The sequence below is a fragment of the Hyla sarda genome, chromosome 2 (assembly GCF_029499605.1).
Source record: "Hyla sarda isolate aHylSar1 chromosome 2, aHylSar1.hap1, whole genome shotgun sequence".
Lineage (NCBI taxonomy): Eukaryota > Metazoa > Chordata > Amphibia > Anura > Hylidae > Hyla > Hyla sarda.
The window spans coordinates 143,423,530-143,442,875 of NC_079190.1; the positions used below are offsets into that span (position 1 = coordinate 143,423,530).

The following is a 19,346-nucleotide window of genomic DNA, read 5'->3' on the forward strand; positions in this document are numbered from 1 at the left end:
GTCCCACAGAAGAGTAGATCGAAATGTCCACACGGTAGAAATTGAACAGACAGCTACTCACTCGAATCCACGGGTTCTTTTATTAAGCAAAGCGGGTGCAATTGACAAACGGGTGCAATCACAAATGGGTTGCCGTGGTGACGGCGTTGTGCTGATGTATTTCAGAGGCGCCCGCACCATGTCCTAACCAGTGAGCCGGAGGAAGCGTGTAATGGGAAACATCGCTCTGTTTGTGATTGCGCCTGTTTGTTAATTGCACCTGCTTTGCTTAATAAAAGAACCCATGGATTAAAGTGAGTAGCTGTCCCTTCGATTTCTACTGTGTGAACATAAAAAGGCAAGACTACATTTTGCCAAAATGAACTTGAATAAGCCAAAATCCTTCTGGGAAAACGTCTTGTGGGCAGATGAGACCAAGATAGAGCTTTTTGGTAAAGCACATCATTCTACTATTTACCGAAAACGGAATGAGACCTGCAAAGAAAAGAACACAGTACCTACAGTGAAATATGGTGGAGGTTCAATGATGTTTTGGGGTTGTTTTGCTGTCTCTGGCACTGGTGCCTTAAATGTGTGCAAGGCATCATGAAATCTGAGGATTACCAATAGATTTTGGGTTACACTGTACAGCCCAGTGTCAGAAAGCTGGGTTTGCGTCTGAGATCTTGGGTCTTCCAGCAGGACAATGACCCCAAACATACATCAAAAAGCACCCAGAAATGGATGGCAACAAAGTGCTGGAGAGTTCTGAAGAGGCCAGCAATGAGTCCAGATCTAAATCCCATTGAATACCTGTGGAGAGATCTTAAAATTGCTGTCAAGAAAGGCGCCCTTCCAATAAGAGAGACCTGGAACAGTTTGCAACGAAAGAGTGGTCCAACATCCCGGCTGAGAGGTGTAAGAAGCTTACTGATGGTTATAGGACGCGACTGATTTCAGTAATTTTTTCCAGAGGGTGTGCAACCAAATATTAAGTTAAGGGTGACAATAATTTTGTCCAGCCCATTTTTGGAGTTTGGTGTGACATTATGTCCAATTTGCTTTTTTCCTCCCTTTTTTGGTTTAGTTCCAATACACACAAAGCGAATAAACATGTGTATAGCAAAACATGTGTTACTGCAATCATTTTTTGTGAGAAATACTTAAAGGACAACTGTAGTGGAACACTTTTATATATTCCCGGGCCTCAAAAATAAACAAAATAAACTTTATACATACCTTCCTACGTGCCCCCGTTAGTCTGGCACAGGCCTCACGGTCTGGCAGTGCTAACCTCATTCCACTTCCTGGGGACGGGGACGCTGCAGAGCCATCGGCGTATTACCGGCCGCAGTGATGTACTGCCCCGTCCGGTGATAGGCTGAGCCCACTGTCATGTAAGGAGCCCTCATCACAGGCTGGGGCGGGACATTGCTGCGGCCGGTGAAATGCCGACGGCTCTGCGGCGTCCCTGTCCCCAGGAAGTGGAATGACGTCAGCACTGCCGGACCCTGAGGCCTGTGCCGTACCAACGGGGGCACGTAGGAAGGTATGTATAAGTTTATTACAGATACAGTTGTCCTTTAATTATCTTGAATTTCAGGAGTGCCAACAATTACGGCCATGACTGTACATCTTATTCCTTACTAGGGAGACAAATCGCCTTGTAACAATGAAAAGTTAATGCTTTGTACATTTTTTTTTTTTTTTTTTGACATTCGTTGGGTATTGAAAGGCCCTGTTTGTATTGTCAACCAAAATAAATATGGCTTGGTAACCACATGTTACATATAACATAGTATGCATTTCTATCACAACAGAACTGATACAACATGGTAATGGACGTAAAAAAGGGTCTAACATATTCTTTCATTTTATTTATCATAATTTTCACCCTAAAAGCTAGAACAAGTACTATATTATCCCCCCCTTGAAAAAGGGGTCAGATACTTTGAAAAACATACACAAGAGTTTACTATAAGTATTAGGTCTCATTCTAGGCTATGACTAGACTTCTTAATACTGCTCTTTAAAGGGGTACTCTGGAGGGAAGAATTTTTTAATTTTTTTTAATCAGCTGATGCTAGAAAATTTAAGCAGATTTTAAATTTTACTATTTAAAAAGCTTAAGCCTTCGAGTACTTATCCGTACTTGTCAGCTGCCGGATACTCCAGAGGAAGTTGTATAGGTATTTCCAATCTGACCACAGTGCTTCCTGAGGCCTTCTATGTCTGTGTCAAGGGCTTTCTGGAACAGGAGAGATTTGCGATTCACTTCTGCTTTGGGCAGTTCCTGACATGGACAGAGGTGTCAGCAGAGAGCACTGTGGTCAGACTGGAAAGAACTACTTCCTCTGGGGCATTCAGCTGCTAATAAGTACTGGAAGGATTAAGGTTTTTAAATTGAAGTACCACTTAAATATCCTCCATGCTGATGCTGCTTCTTTGGGTATAGTAAAAGTACATAGCCATCTCGTGTGTGCAGTGTATGGGAGACTTCATAAAGGTTAGGCTCCAATCACTAGCTCAGAATAAAATTGAAAATTGCAGATTTAAAATGTGATGAAAATATAACCTTTTATAAAGTGGCCAGTAATTGTGCTGATCTTCATGTACACACGAAGGCTTAAAACAGGTACACTTTAAAGGGGTTAATCTGGGGTATGGGGGTTAAAAGGCTAAGGGTGGTTTACAAATAATAAACGAGCAATACTCCACTATCTATGCCCCACATCTGGTTCCTGTGATGTGCTTACCCCAAAGGAACTGCCCACTCAGTCAATGAGTGGCCACAATAGTGTCCACCTCAGTCAGTGATTGGCTAAGCAGGGAAATTCCTGTAGGGTCAGCACCTCACATCACACGTCACCAGGGCGATATGTTGATCGGGAGAGTAACGGTGGCATGGGGACTGAGGTAAGTGAACATAGCTTTTGTCTTTTTAGACCCAGAGGGAAACAAGCTGCTGAAACATTTGCGGGGTCATTGATTAGTTTTCCATGGTCAAATGTCCACATGTAAATCTAACTTCACTATGAAAAATGTCTACTGGAGAATTGTTAGGAATACCACCATACAACACTAGAGAGGAGAAAACCCTGAAGTCTATACACTCACTGATCAAGGCTCTTACAGCAGCAGAAAGAGGGCCATGTAATTGTTAATGTCCATAGGCCCACATTTATCATTGTCTTTAGACTGTTTTTTGTATCTAGAAAAGGCACAAAAAAGGCTCAGGCAGGGTTTATTGTGCCTTTTTTTTTGCGCCTTTTGGTTTCCACATTTCTGCTGATTTTGAGTTGCAATCCACAGATTTTGGCAATACACATGATATGGAAGGGTTTTATGAACTGCTCCTGAAAAGTCTCTAAAACTACACCAGCCAAGACTTGGCTTAGCTTTATGGTGTATGTGAAGAGAGAAATTTCAGAAAATGTGACCTGCACAAAATGTATCAAATACTCTGCGACCATTTAATAAATGTGGTGCTCCTACACATTACCAGCACACAAAAAAAGGTGTAGAAAAATTCTTCACTTACACCTACAAATGATAGATGCTTCACTTACACCTACAATGATAAATGCTTCACTTACACCTACAATGATAAATGCTTCTTTTACACCTACAATGATAAATGCTTCTTCTTTTACACCTACAATGATAAATGCTTCTTTTACACCTACAATGATAAATGCTTCTTCTTTTACACCTACAATGATAAATGCTAGCCATAGGGTTTTAAAGAGTCGTTGAAAGATCTGCTGTCACATCCATGTAGGTTTGTTTTTATATAATCTTAGTCAAGGAAATTGTGTTTTCATATAGTATCTGAAACTTTTGCTGCATATTTACAGGGTTAGTTGTAGTTGGTTTGAGTATGTTAAGAAATTTTATGAGAACTTCGCTTTATTCACCAAAATAAAAAGAAAGCCTTTTATTCCACATACTTCACACACTCACAAGTCCTAGCATGCTTGATACGCCGATTGTTTTGTCTGGAAAATTGTGTGTAATTGTTATGTTTGCTAGTGATGTCTTTCAGAAATGTTCTTGTCTCTCTCACATATTAAAGCAATTAAAGCACATCTATAGTCAAAGCTAAACATTCAGGTTTTAGTGCAGTCACACTAAATGCTGCTTCTCCCTAAATTACCTGAACAGGTGTTCAGAAAGCATGAAGGCACTTGAATGCCATACAGGGTGGGTCCCCACTCAGAACCCATACTTTATAAGTCCAAACCAGATGGCCATTGCATTTGATCAGACATTGTAATACCACATTTTCTGTGTCTGCTTTAACCTCTTAACATCAAAAACAGCTGATTGTGGAGGTTTACAGCAAGAAATTTCCCCGATCTGCTCACTTCAATGCTTGAAAAGGTACTGTACAGGATTTAAAGAACTTGACTGTTTTCTTATAGAAACATACACTTGTCCAGGGATTGAGTTTGTTATTGCAGCTCATCTCCATTAAAGTAGGTCTAAGCTGAAATAGTACACACAGCCCATTGACCACTGTGGGACTGTTTTGGAAGAAAATACTCTTTTATAGCCCGTGTACACCTGCACAACCATTAAAAATACCCAAATCTCCCTTCTGCATGGAATTTGCATGAAAATTCTGCAGTAAATTCTGCAAAAATGTATTGCCCATTTACTTCAATGGAATTCCTTCGGCAGAAATTCTGGTGTATGAATGGGACAGTGGAATCCCATTGAAGTGTATTTGCTATAAATTCTTGCAGAACTTCTGTAGTGTGAACATAGCCTAAGGATAGTGTTATTTATTTTTTTTGTTTTTTTTTTGGCCTTAAAGGACAACTGTAGTGGAACACTTTTTCATATATTCCCGTGCCCGAGCCTCAAAAATAAACTTATACATACCTTCCTACGAGCCCCCGTTGGTTCGGCACAGGCCTCTCAGTCTGGCGGTGCTAACCTCATTCCACTTCCTGGGGACGGCGCAGAGCCGTCGGCGTATCACCAGCCGCAGCGATGTCCTGCTCCGGCCGGTGATAGGCTGAGCCCACTGTCATGTAAGAAGCCAGCCAGAGCTCCTTACATGACAATGGGCTCAGCCTATCACTGGCTGGGGCAGGACATCGCTGCGGCCGGTGATAGGCTGACAGTTCTGCGGCGTCCCCAGGAAGTGGAATGAGGTCAGCGCCGCCGGACCGTGAGGCCAGTGCCGGACCAATGGGGGCTCGTGGGAGGGAAGGTATGTATAAGTTTATTTTGTTTATTTTTGAGGCCCGGGCACGGTAATATATAAGTGTTCCACTACAGTTGTCCTTTAAGGACTAAGATTTTTAAACCTTAAATGGGCACTGTCATTAAAATTATTTTTATTTATTTTATTTTTTTTTGCATATGATAGAGCAGGTAAAATAAATAAGAATTGCAATTTACTCCCTGGAAAAAAAATGTCTCGTCACTTTTCATGGCCTTATCATTGCCATTAGGGGTCTACCTTTTGGTCCAGACCACATTACATCTGCTCAAAAGCACAGACTTTGGTCTCCTGGCAGGAGACCAAACTCAGGAGGTGCGGTCTGGCCATAGGCAGTGAATAGCACTCGCTCACTGCCTGTGTATGAAACAGGGAGAGCAAGTGCTATGCACTGCCTATGGCCAGACCGCATTTCCAGAGTTTGGTCCAAAGTCTGTGCTTTTGAACAGATGGAATATGGTCTGGAGACCCCTAGTGGCCAGATTTATAAGGCCATGAAAGTGATATTAAAATCCTTTTTTTTATTTTTTATTTTTTTCAGGAAGTAAATTACAAATCTTAAATCATTTTTCACAAGCGCTGGAGGGTGCGGAGTATGGTTTTTACTCTGCTGCTGCACTCTAGTATGCTTCCCTGTACATCGTACTAAAAATAAGTGCACAATAAAAATCAAGGAGAGTGCGTGCTGAGTAGAACAAAATACAATAGGAAAAAGTGATAATTGGATGTAAAAAATGAGTATATCTACCTACCTTATGAAAAAGGTGCGAAGAAATGCTCAAGGAAATGCTTATAGAATAGACGCAAACTGGGAAAAGAAGGGAAAAAGGGAAAAAAATAAATTATTGAGTATAAAAGGGGTCTGTTGTGGTTAAAAGAGCCACAAGTTTTATATTACATATAAAATACCTGACAGGTTAATTGTGAGATAACACTATTCTTTGCCGGACCAATATACAAATTTATACTATAAAGAAAGAGTTTCATTCAGTCACTTGCTTAGTGGGCCATTGCGGGGTACTCCAGCGCTGCAATTGACTAGAGATGAGCGAACTTACAGTAAATTCGATTCGTCACGAACTTCTCGGCTCGGCAGTTGATGACTTATCCTGTATAAATTAGTTCAGCTTTCAGGTGCTCCCGTGGGCTGGAAAAGGTGGATACAGTCCTAGGAGACTCTTTCCTAGGACTGTATCCACCTTTTCCAGCCCACCGGAGCACCTGAAAGCTGAACTAATTTATGCAGAATAAGTCATCAACTGCCGAGCCGAGAAGTTCGTGACAAATCGAATTTACTGTAAGTTCGCTCATCTCTACAATTGACGTTAGAATTTATTCCATTATACCCTTATAATGAAAGTAGGGGAAATTTTACACAATGTCCCTAATAACAGGGGGTACCTTTTTGTCCCTTGATGATGGAAATCTACTCCCGTGGGGTTTCCGATCTCCTGGATATGGAAGGGCAATGGGAGAGCGCTTTTCCTATGGTATTTTATTCCACTCAGTGCACACTCTCCTTCAAATAACAAATCTTATTTATTTCACCTGCTGTATCATATGCAAGAAAAAAATTAAAATAATTTTAATGACAGTGCCCATTAAACTAACCTGCAGTCCTCTCAACTTTGACTCCCTTGAGTGGCTGGAGCTCCCCTTTAAGAAGACTCAGACTGTAAGAAACAAGATTCTCCTATGAATCCAAGATTGAAGTTGTTTGCCTCATTTCTAAGTGCCAAGTCTGGAGGAAACCAGACACTGCTTATCACCTTCCCAATACCATTCCTACTGTGAATCATGGTGGTGGCAGCATCATGTTATCAGGGGGTTTTTCAGCGGCTGCAACAAGGAGACTGTGGATAAAAAATTTAATTTTACAGTTGGGTCCTCGGTGTCTTTGTATGCATTCATTCATATTTTTTTTTCCCTATAATATATGTTTGAATAAAAAGACATGACCATGTGATTGCTTGATCACTCATATCATACACCAAACAACCTCTGGCAGAGCCTTATATTTATTTGGTAAAAGCTCCACTGGGAGAGTGACTGGCACTCCACTTATGCAGTTTCTCCATTCAGTTCTGTAGTTGTCTAATATTTTTAACCCAAGTTCTTATCTTAAATAAATGACTAAAGCGTGACCTTGGAACAGTATCATAGAATCCTTAGAGATGGTGGGAGTACGCTGTTCATTACTGTATGCCACTGACTTGAAATTCCTCCTCCAGCAATCTATTTTACTCCCACAGTATGTGCTTTGGCCTATACACAGGGTCACTTGTAAGATATTTCTCTGTATGTCTGGAAACAAACAGATCATGCATTTAAACATGTGCAACCCAAAATGTATATATATAGGTGCTTCACCTGTACTTGTCACCCAGCTAAAAGCCACATCAAACTGTGGCACTTTGTGCTGCATGTACGAGCGTAAATATTTATGAATGAATGTATGATAGGGAGGTATTTTATGGGATCCCTGCTATTTAGGATAAAGGGAATCTTCTAACCCCATTCTGATAGCAGCAATTGCATCCAGATGAGAACTGAAAAGCTCTTTACACTTCTCTTTTGAAGTGTAAGGGATGTATGAAATAGACCTACCGGCTGCCTGTTAGGACCCCTTAAAACGCAACTGTCATCCATATTTACCCCCTAAAGCTATACACAGCATGTAATGCAGGCATACCTTTTATTGTCTAATCGTTGGCTTTATGATTATAATAACTGCTTTTATCCAGAGTTATGCACAATCTGAGAGGGGGGGGGGGGGGGGCGAGAGTCCGCAACTCCACACGTCTTTAGAACAACATTAGCATCTCGGCCCTGTGTGAGCGACATACAGCTCATCTGTGCTTTGCCTGGTGTAATTCAATACATGGCCAATTAAAAAAAAAAAAAAACTGTAATGGTTCACATGGGCTAAAATGTTCTCAGAAAGAGTGTCCGTTCTTTGCCTGGTTACATACTCTAAAAATGTGTATAATTTTGTGTCTGCAAAACTGTTGTTCATCAGATGGTTGTTTATTCCTTTGTTGTTCAGTTGTCAACTTTCACCTTTTTAAAGGGGTTTTTCTCTTACAAAAAATCATTGCCGAGGAGAATTAAAATAATAATTAACTTGTATGTACTGTTACTGTTGTTCTGGTCTAGCCATGTATCTCCCACTCTCCAAGATCTCTGGCTGAAGTGCCCCCGTCCATGTCCCATTCATTCAGCTGGAGACCACTGCAGCCAATAACCAGTAGTCTCCTGCTAGAGAATGTGCATAGGACTGTGAAGGGTAGAGTGTAGTGTTGTTTTTCTTTCTTTATATCTGGAAATCCCTTCAACAGTTCTGAGTTATCCTTTAAAGAATGTTACATTTTTGTGCTGTTAAAAAATGTTACTCTTACAGTTAACACATTTACTGTCTTCTAATATTAGCCTGCAGATGTCACTGCTACTGCAGCGTGTCATGCCAGTGTAGTCACAAAGATCATTGTGAATGGACTTTACCATTCAGCCTGGGGATCTGAAATCCTATTCTTTTCTTAGGGCTTGTTCACATTACCGTCTGCCCCTGTTAATAAATGCCTGTTATCAATGCCTGTGGCAATTGGCTGTAAAAGAATCCCATTGATGTCATCACCCGTTTGCTTCCTGTTTTTTTAATTTTTTTTATAGGGGAAAAGGCAGTGTATGCCGTATTTTTTTCTCCCGTCAAAAATAATGGAATAGAAACGGGTACTATAAATTTAACATTGAAGTCTATGGGTAACAGATTGAAAACGGATGAGCCGTTCAAGTGTCCCATTCACTTCAATGAAGAGGATTATGGGTTTCTAACCTACTAGGCCATCAGTTTGACAAGTAACTTGTCAATTTTGGCAAAACCTTTAAACCATTCCCTACCACCATACTGGGGCCAATATCACAGAGTTGAGCAGGAAAACAATCCTACAATGGTCAGAGAATGGTATAGTTATGTTATCTCTGCTACAGGAAATCAATATTATTTCAGAGACGAGATTCATATCATAAAATAGAACCACCCTTAAACCACAAGTCATAGCATTCCTGCTTCCCACGTCATTGCCTTATTGTATATACTCCAGGAGTGTACTATGAGAAATGTGAAGTGTCCTCCTATATGCATGTGAACAGTATGTTTGCCTTCTCTAAGTGTTTCTTTTTTTTTTTTACACAGGCACCGAGTATAGATGATAAAGTAGATTTACACTTTGTTGCTTTTGTCCATCTACAAGGACATCTCTATGAACTTGGTAATTATTTATATACCTTAATGTGCAGTATAGTGGGGGGGGATGCTTTTCAAGTAATCTTGGGAGTGATTGGTAGCTATACCTACAGCCCCACCATAAACATGTCCATTGGGGGTGGTGGAACATTCCTCATATTAATTCTATAAATATAGAACATTTTCATGCAATATTGGGGGTGGTGGCATTTTACTGATATTATTCTTACATCTATAGAGTGTTGATGTGCAACATTACATTTTTGTCCCTATCCTGTAATGACTTGCCATAAGTAGATGATCTATGGGATGTGGCCTTTGGAATGAAGGAACAAAGGGCCCTCTGGCTTATTCCCTAAAAGGTGGAGCTTCCAGCCATCTGTGGTGCCAAGAACGTCAGCGCAGTGATACCCACTCCAGGTGGCTGGGAGCGCTTTGGGATGCTAAAACCTAGAAATATTTCCTCACTTTCTATATAGGGTAATCTCTACAAAAACTGCTGGAAATGGCTTTAGGTGATGTTTTTTTTTTTTTTTTTATATTTATCAAACAGATGGAAGGAAGCCTTTTCCAATAAACCATGGGAAAACTAGTGAGGACACGTTGTTAGAAGTAAGTGAATCATATTATAAATGAAGTGTTTTTTATTTAATTCTTTTTTGTATATATGTATGTATGTATATATATATATATATATATATATATATATATATATATATATATATATATATAAAAAAGGGAACACTTAACACAATGTAAATCCAAATCCATCACACTTCTGTGAAATCACACTGTCCACTCAGGAAGCAACACTGATTGACAATCAATTTCACATGCTGTTGTGCAAATGGAACAGACAACAGGGGGAAATTATAGGCAATCAGCAAGACAACTCCAATAAAGGAGTCATCCTGCAGGTGGTGACCACAGACCACTTCTCAGTTCCTATGCTTCCTGGTTGATGTTTTGGTCACTTTTGAATGCGGGCAGTGCTTTCACTCTAGTGGTAGCATGAGACGGAATCTACAACCCAGACAAGTTGCTCAGGTAGTGCAGCTCATCCAGGATGGCACATCAATGCGAGCTGTGGCAAGAGGGTTTGCTGTGTCTGTCAGCGTAGTGTCCAGAGCATGGAGGCGCTACCAGGAGACAGGCCAGTACATCAGGAGATGTGGAGGAGGCCGTATGAGTGCAACAACCTAGCAGCAGGACCGCTACCTCCGGCTTTGTTCAAGGAGGAGCACTGCCAGAGCCCTGCAAAATGACCTCCAGCAGGCCACAAATGTGCATGTGTCCACTAAAACGGTCAGAAACAGACTCCATGAGGGCCCTACGTCCACAGGTGGGGTTGTGCTTCCAGCCCAACACCGTGCAGGATGTTTGGCATTTGCCAAAGAACACCAAGATAGGCAAATTCGCCACTGGCACCCTGTGCTCTTCACAGATAAAAACAGGTTCACACTGAGCACATGTGACAGAGTCTGGAGACACTGTGGAGAACGTTCTGCTGCCTGCAACTTCCTCCAACATGACCAGTTTGGTGGTGGGTCAGTAATGGTGTGGGGTGGCATTTCTTTGGGGGGTCGCACAGCCCTCCATGTGCTTGCCATTAGGTACTGAGATGAGATCCTTAAACCCCTTTTGAGACCATATGCTGGTGCGGTTGGCCCTGGGTTCCTCCTAATGCAAGATTATGCTAGACCTCATGTGGCTGGAGTCTGTCAGCAGTTTCTGCAAGAGGAAGGCATTGATGCTATGGACTGGCACGCCTGTTCCCCAGACCTGAATCTGATTGAGCGCATCTGGGACATCATGTCTCGCTCCATCCACCAACGCCACGTTGCACCACAGACTGCCCACGTTGCACCACAGACTGCCCACGTTGCACCACAGACTGCCCACGTTGCACCACAGACTGCCCACGTTGCACCACAGACTGCCCACGTTGCACCACAGACTGCCCACGTTGCACCACAGACTGCCCACGTTGCACCACAGACTGCCCACGTTGCACCACAGACTGCCCACGTTGCACCACAGACTGCCCACGTTGCACCACAGACTGCCCACGTTGCACCACAGACTGCCCACGTTGCACCACAGACTGCCCACGTTGCACCACAGACTGCCCACGTTGCCATCTCATCAAGAGCATGCCCAGGTGTTGTAGGGAGGTCATACGGGCACGTGGAGGCCACACACACACACACACTACTGAGCCTCATTTTGACTTGTTTTAAGGACATTACATCAATGAAAACACAAAAAAAGTTTGTGTGATTTTGTTGTCAGCACATATAACTACCTTTTTTGAGCAATTTATATAGACCTCTGTTCACACTATTATCATGGCTTCTGTTACGATGGAGCCATTATAGCTTTGACAGTTTTTTAAAATGATACCAATATCCGTGCAGACGTCTTACCTATGAAAGAGCCTTTTGTTTTACATCCACTGCTACTTTTTGCCAGGGAGAAGGGAGTTACCAATAAAGGAGCATGGTCAGATATAGTGATAGACTCGATCAGAGTAGGCAAAAGTGGCTAAGTAGAACAGCTGGTACAAGTTATTAACTGTAGAGAAAAAAGAGAGATCCTATCTGGAGGTGTGAGTAAGTCTCTAAGTCTTTCCAAAGCACGGTCAAGTCCCCCCAACAGGTCATGTTTTCAGGATTTTGGTGAACACATTCCCTTGAATAGTCTTTGTTGGCTTTGGTGCAGTGCAGATGACCATAAAAATTTAGAGGTTTCAAATAAGGTATACTGTTTGTTTTTTAGACTATAAGACACACCCCTGGTTTAGACAACTAAAAACAGGAAAAAAGGAAGTTGTGGGGGCCAAAGTCACTAATTTTTGTGGTGGGGAGAGTTAATAGTCAGGACCTGTAAGCTTAGCGTCATAATGTTCTGACCACTAAAATAAACTGCAGTGGAGCATTTAGTTACCCGTATTAAATTTAGCTATCCAAGTTAGGCTGGTCCCACACATTTCTGAGTCTATTACGCTTGTGAGTAGCTGGCCTTAAAGTGTCCCTGTCATTTCAAAACATATTTCATGTGTCATAGAGAAAATGTTTTGATCAGTTAGGTGCTGAGACCTCCACTGAAAGCTAGAACAAGAAGAGAGTAGCACTGCAGGCCGCACATTGGGGGAGATTTATCAAAACCTGTCTAGAGGAAAAGTTGGTGAGTTGCCCATCGCAACCAATCAGATCGCTTCTTTCATTTTTGAAAACACCTCTGAAAAATAAAAGAAGCAATCTGATTGGTTGCTATGGGCAACTCAGCAACTTTTCTACTGGACAGGTTTTCATATCTCCCTCCATTATATACACACACACACACACACACACAACCCTGCTGCACACACATTATATATACACGCTGCTCTGCTGCACACACATTATATATACACGCTGCTCTGCTGCACACACATTATATATACACGCTGCTCTGCACCAGAACAGGACCCCAATCTCCTTTTCTTTTATGCTTGAACATGGGACCTTTACTTGTTATAGGAAGCTGGATATGATGTCCCCTTGCCTGGCGCTGATCCCACAAATCTGTGCGGTGCAGGAGAAGGGGGAGGGCTGTGCAGCAATGACTCAATGCACAATTCTCTCACTGTCGGCCACGCAGACTATAAATGCACTTCCAGTATATTGGTGATGTAGAATTGCTGCTCACCGTGTTTTTTAGAGGAAGGAAAAAACTTCTGTTCCTCCATTTTCATGTGTTTCCTGTTCGTTCATCAGCTACTGGGTTATTTAGCAGCTACAGTTTCCTCCCTGAAGACAAGATGTTGTTTCTTTAACTCACAAGCACTGTCAGTGTGCCTAGAAAATCGAGAACTCACATGGGATTCATAGAAAAGCTATAACAATAAGTTGTACTAAACTAGAAAGATAAGATCTGTACGCCCTTCCAAATGTTCAGCATTTCTCTAGCTAGTGTTTTACAGGAGGATCAGTTCTCTTTTAGATGATGCCACCTGTATCCTAGGGTTACATAGCAACTCAAAATTGCATGTGAAAGCAGCTTCTGTTAGCTTTTATGAAAGTAACATTTATATTGGAAATTTGTGATAATATATAGTTATGTGCATTTTCCAATAAAGAAAAAAAAGTTACTGTATATGCCGAGTTAGGATGTATAAAATTAATTGTTGCTGCTCACTTGTATAAATGAGAGAACATCATAATATTGCTTCCTATAGGAGATATTATTTTGTCAGTAGATGTTACCCCCAAGTCTTACCAGGTGGGGTCCTTGTTGCTTGGGCCATAGATTATAGATCAGCCAAGCTCATAAGTGCTTCCGCATTCACAAAATAGTCAGAAATAATTCATTTTAGGAACACATAATCCAAATTATGTAGACAAGTAGAGCAGGCTCACATAGCAGTACCATTGACATTTGTAGGCCCTTGCATTCTGCCAACAAAAATTGTGTATGGCCAACTGCAACCAACACATGTAAATTAAGCATGTGGGGGAGGTCACAGCCCTGCCCCTCATTGAGAAGCCACACCCACTTGAGAGAAGACACAGAGCAGAAAAACGGCACACACTAGAGATATTCTAGTGTAATGACTGAATAAAGGAATTGCATAATAAGCTAATCCCTTGATATAATAATAATAATTATCATTGTTCTAATAACAAACAGCAACAATCTTAAACTCTGCAGGAAATGACAAACTCCCCATCACTGTTCTGCAGGATTACCAAAAATAGACGCTATTTACTCCCTAATGGAGCTGTCATCTGCAGCTGCTGGGACATGTCCATTAACTGAATGCAGGCTGCTGTACATGGGCCCTCTGCTTTTCTGATGCAGCCTTTATTATCTCACTGCTATCACTTCTAAAGGAGCTTTACTTTTTAAAGATGATCCATCAGTTCTATAACATTACCATTTTAGTAAATACTTCTATTCGACATGAAATAACAATTCTGGCACATGCTTAGAATTCATTAAACAGGCTGACACTATGGAACACACCCCAGTGCCAAGGAAAAGGGTAACGTCCTGTTGTCAGTTTACTTGTATGTTGACCAACAGAGGAATGGCAAGACACAGTGTAAAAAAATAAAATAAAATGTTCCAGGATTACAACTATTACAAAAACAGATACGACAAGATTGCTGATAAAGCCCTTTTTAGCTGCCTAATGCGAAATCCTTTACATGGGTGGTATTATGCAGCTATGGGTATATAAAGAAGGCTTGGAAGCGGAGCTCTCTGCATACACACTGACTGCTGCCATTAATAGCTGGCATTGCTGGCTGTTTAACCCCTTAAGGACTGAGCGATGTCACGTTTTTGCATTTTCGTTTTTTCTTCCTTGCCTTTAAAAAAATCATAACCCTTTCAATTTTGCACCAAAAAATCTGTATTATGGCTTATTTTTTGCGCCACCAATTCTACTTTACAGTGACATTAGTAATTTTACCGAAATATCCACGACGAAACGGGAAAAAAATTCATTGTGCGACAAACTTGAAGAAGAAATGCCATTTTGTAAATTTTGGGGGCTTCCGTTTCTACGCAGTACATTTTTCGGTATAAATTACACCTTATCTTTCTTCTGTAGGTCCATACGGTTAAAATGATACCCTACTTATATAGGTTTGATTTTGTATTACTTCAGAAAAAAATCATATATACATGCAGGAAAATGTATGTTTAAAATTGTCATTTTCTGACCCCTATAACTTTTTTTTATTTTTCTGTTTTCAGGGCGCTATGAGGGCTCATTTTTTGCGCCGTGATCTGAAGTTTTTATCTGTACCATTTTTGTTCTGATCAGACTTTTTGATCACTTTTTATTCACTTTTTTGTGGTATAAAAAGTTATCAAAAATGCGCTATTTTGGACTTTGGAATTATTTTGTGCATACAACACTGAACGTGCGGTTTTAAAAGCGGTATATTTTCATAATTCGGACATTTCAGCACACGGTGATACCACATATGTTTATTTTTATTTACACTGTTTTATTTTATTACTAGGAAATGCCGGGTGATTTAAACTTTTAATTCAGAAGGGAATACCTGAAAGGGTTAATATTTTTTTTTTTTACACTTTTTTTTTTGCGAGCTCATAGCTCCTAAAGGGACTTATGAGCTTGCAATGGCTGATTGCATACACAGATTGTTGCCTTGCCGTTGCATGGCAACATGCTGTGTAATCGGTGGTTGATTGCTCCAGCCTGTAACTCAGGCATGGAGCAATCAGAGCCGGGACGCCGACGGAAGAAGGTAGGGACCTTCTTCTCTCCAGGTAGCTGATCGGGGCATCACGATTTTATTGCGATGGCCCCAATCAGCCCGACTGAGCAACCGGGAAGCATTTACTTTCACTTTTGATGCGGCGCTCAGCTTTGAGCGCCACATCGGAAGAGTTAATAGTGCGTGGCCAAACAATCGCTGCCGCGCTATTAGCCGCGGGTCCCGGCTGTGAATAGGCGCTGGGACCATCCCGCTATGACGCGTTATAGACAGGGACCGGACTTAGGACATACTCATACGTCCTAAGTCCTTAAGGCATTAAAGGACAAGTCTCATGCTCAAAAACTTATCCCCTATCTGAAGGATAGAGGATAAGTTTTACTTTGCAAGGGGTCCGAGCGCTTGGCTAGCACAGGAGCGCCTCACGACCCCCACCCGAAGTGGAGGCTACCACTCCTCCTACATATAGCTCTATGGGAGAGCCGAAGATTGTCGAACGGCTCTAAACTTGATCTAAAACCTATCCCTTATCCTTTGGATAGGGGATGACTTTTTGAGCATGAGACATGTCCTTTTACCCTTTAGATTCCTCTGTGAAAATTAGAATCGGTTTAGGGGGTCAGATTGGCCTGTACTAGGCCTCCGTTGCTACCATTACTGAAAATAGATATTGCCAAGCTTTGTAGATGTAAAAATGAAAAAGCTATATAAGGTCATAATAAGGGGACTTAAAACTATATAAATGTTGCATTTAACTGAAGAATAGATATTAGTTAGTTTTACCTTTTAAAGGGGTTATCCAGCATAAGGTGATTTTAGTATGTACCTGGCAGACAGTAATAGACATGCTTAGGAAGGATCTGCACTTGTCTTGGGGCTAAGTGGCTATGTTATGAGATTACCATAACACTGTGGCTAGCTGTTTGTGAACTTGTATTTCCTGTTTGACTTATGTTTTTTTGACTACAAATCCCACAATGCCATTTTCCTCCCTCCCACACATCAGCCACCCCACCCATTGAAAAAAAAGACCTATGGTTTTAAATCAGGGTGCCTACAGCTGTTGCATTAGTTGCAGATTGATCCCTCTCCGTCCAAGCAATCTCTTCACCCATTGAAGCAGACAGGCTCTCTGTCATCAGCTGACCAGTGAGTCAGGTCTTGGCCACATTGCAACCTGGGAAAAATCTGAGACAAAAGTCATTTTGTATGCTGGTAAAAAGAAATAGTGGGGTGAAAATCACAGAAGAATTGTGAGAAAACCGTCACACACAGGTACAGACACTATATTATGAACAACACTAACTTCACATCACCTGTAGCACAGTCAAATAAAAAAAAATCCTGGAATACCCCTTTAAGTTAGTTTCCCCCTCTGCTCCCGGGATAGCCAGCTGATCGATAGGGGTCAGACTGCTGGGACCCCCACTGATCACAAGAATGCATTAAATAGTAACCCTAAATGAAAAGTGTCCCATGCTTGTGTAGCCAGCGCTCCTTTCATTCTTCATGGGGCTTCCAAGCACTGAGCTCTGTTCTGAAGCCCCATAGAGAATGAATGCAGCACTGGCACGCACATGTAGTGCAATCTCTACAGTTGTGGTTACAGAACACTTTCCCTTAGTCATTATAAGCAAATACAAATGTGATGGTTAGATTCCTGCAAGCTCTTCTTGTGTTAGTTACTTCATCCATATTCCATCTATTCAGACAATGGGAAGAGATAAACGCTTGCCAGCAATGTAACTAGCCTTCTCAAGTGATAGACCATGAAAGAAAGGAAAGCCTTCCGGCTGGAGCAATTTGTCCATCATAGGCCTTTTCCTTCATATTTTTGCCTTGTATAGAGAAAATATTCCTCTTGATCTTTTAGTGAGATGCATGTTATTGTCAAATGACTTATCACTGATTTCCTCTGATATTAAATATTCCTCCCACCTTTCAGGATGCCATTGAAGTTTGCCGAAAGTTTATGCAGCGGGATCCAGATGAACTGAGGTTTACTGTGGTGGCTTTCTCTAAAGCATAACAAAGTCTGGACCTGGTTTGAATGCAAAAATGCCCGAGAAGACTTGAAAGAAAGCCACGTGATGAAATCTAAATTTTATATCTTTCTGAGAAAATGTTAATAAATAAAATGACAAAGTATACCAATCCTGACATACTGTGGTGACTGCCTCCTACAGCTTGTCTCCAGTTCTTTCTAGTTTTTAAAGCATGACATGTTCATTGTGATGTTACCAATAAACATGACGAAAGTGAAGACAGTCAAGGCCTGTTAAATAAATACAATAAAGATAGGAAAGGACTGGCTGCACTGCAACACCCGAGTCACAAATACTATAATTTTTCATACTTTTTTTTTTTTTAGGGGGGTGTGTGTATGTACAGTGGGGGGAACAAGTATTTTATACACTGCCGATTTTGCAGGTTTTCCTACTTACAAAGCATGTAGAGGTCTGTAATATTTATCATAGGTACTCGTCAACTGTAAGAGACGACGAAATCTAAAAAAAAATATCCAGAAAATCACATTGTAAGATTATCTAAAAATGTATTTGCTTTTTATTGCATGAAAGAAGTATTTGATCAACTAGTAACTGACAATCAGGGATTTATTCTGATGCCATATTTGAAGTCGGGAAGGAATTTTTACCTCTGTTATGAATTTTTTATATATTTTTTTTGCCTTCCTCTGGATCAACTCAGTAGGGACTCATTAGGGTTATAGGTTGAACTTGATGGACTCTGGTCTTATTTCAACCTTATGAACTATGTTACTATGTAAGAATTCTGGTTCTCACAGACCTGTTATTTTTTTGCAAATGGACGTTCATTAACAGGTGAGCGCGCATTATACCTGGTGGGTCCCGGTTGCTATACGTAACCAGGACCCACAGCTAATGCCGGACATTACTGATCAGCATTAACCCTTTCGACTCAGTGATCAAACTTGATCGCTGCATCTACAATGAAAGTAAACATTGCCGGTTAGCTCAATGGTGCTGTTTGGGACCGCCGCAGTGAAATCTTAAAAATGATATTGTTAATTAAACCACACGGTCAATGGCGTACACATAAAAGAAATTCCAAAATAGTGTATTTTTGGTCACGGAGTCCACATGCCACCCCTTAAACGGGAAAATAAAAAAAGTTATAGGGGTCAGAATATGACATTTTTCAACGTATAAATTTTGGTGCACGTAGTTTTTTTTTTTGTTTTTTTTTAGTAGTAAAATAAAATCAAACCTATATCAAACCTGTATCCTTGCGACCGTATGGACCTACAGAAGAAATATAAGGTGCAATTTTTACCGAAAACTGCACTGCGTAGTTTAAGTGTTACGATTTTTAGAAGGCGAAGAGGAAAATAAAATCGCCAGAGGGAAGGGGTTAAGAAACTAGAACACATTAACCCCAGATGGGTCAATGGACCAATACAATAAATTCCAAACCCTCAGGCCGGTGTAAAAGACCCTTCCTTATAATCCCACCTCAAAAATGTTACTTTTATTATATGTGTTAAGAACCTGCATACACACACTTTACAATCTCTAGATCAGATGCTGGTTTATAGAGAATGCATTCACTAGACACATGAACTAGCTAGTTATATATCTTAGTGAACCTGCAGTGTTCACAATTATGTTCCATG

At 41.0% G+C, this 19,346-nt stretch overlaps 1 protein-coding gene across 2 annotated transcripts in view; it reads left to right on the plus strand.

Annotated features, from left to right (window-relative positions):
- The window catches only part of UCHL3 (ubiquitin C-terminal hydrolase L3), a 69,487-nt gene extending 51,517 nt beyond the window's left edge, over positions 1-17,970 (plus strand). For both annotated transcript variants that reach the window (XM_056555534.1, XM_056555535.1), the window contains 3 exons: positions 9,405-9,480; positions 10,009-10,067; positions 17,637-17,970. In XM_056555534.1, the coding sequence (XP_056411509.1) occupies positions 9,405-9,480; positions 10,009-10,067; positions 17,637-17,720 (219 nt within the window). In that variant the 3' untranslated portion in view covers positions 17,721-17,970. The remainder of the gene's footprint in view (positions 1-9,404; positions 9,481-10,008; positions 10,068-17,636) is intronic.
- Positions 17,971-19,346: the final 1,376 nt, after the last annotated feature.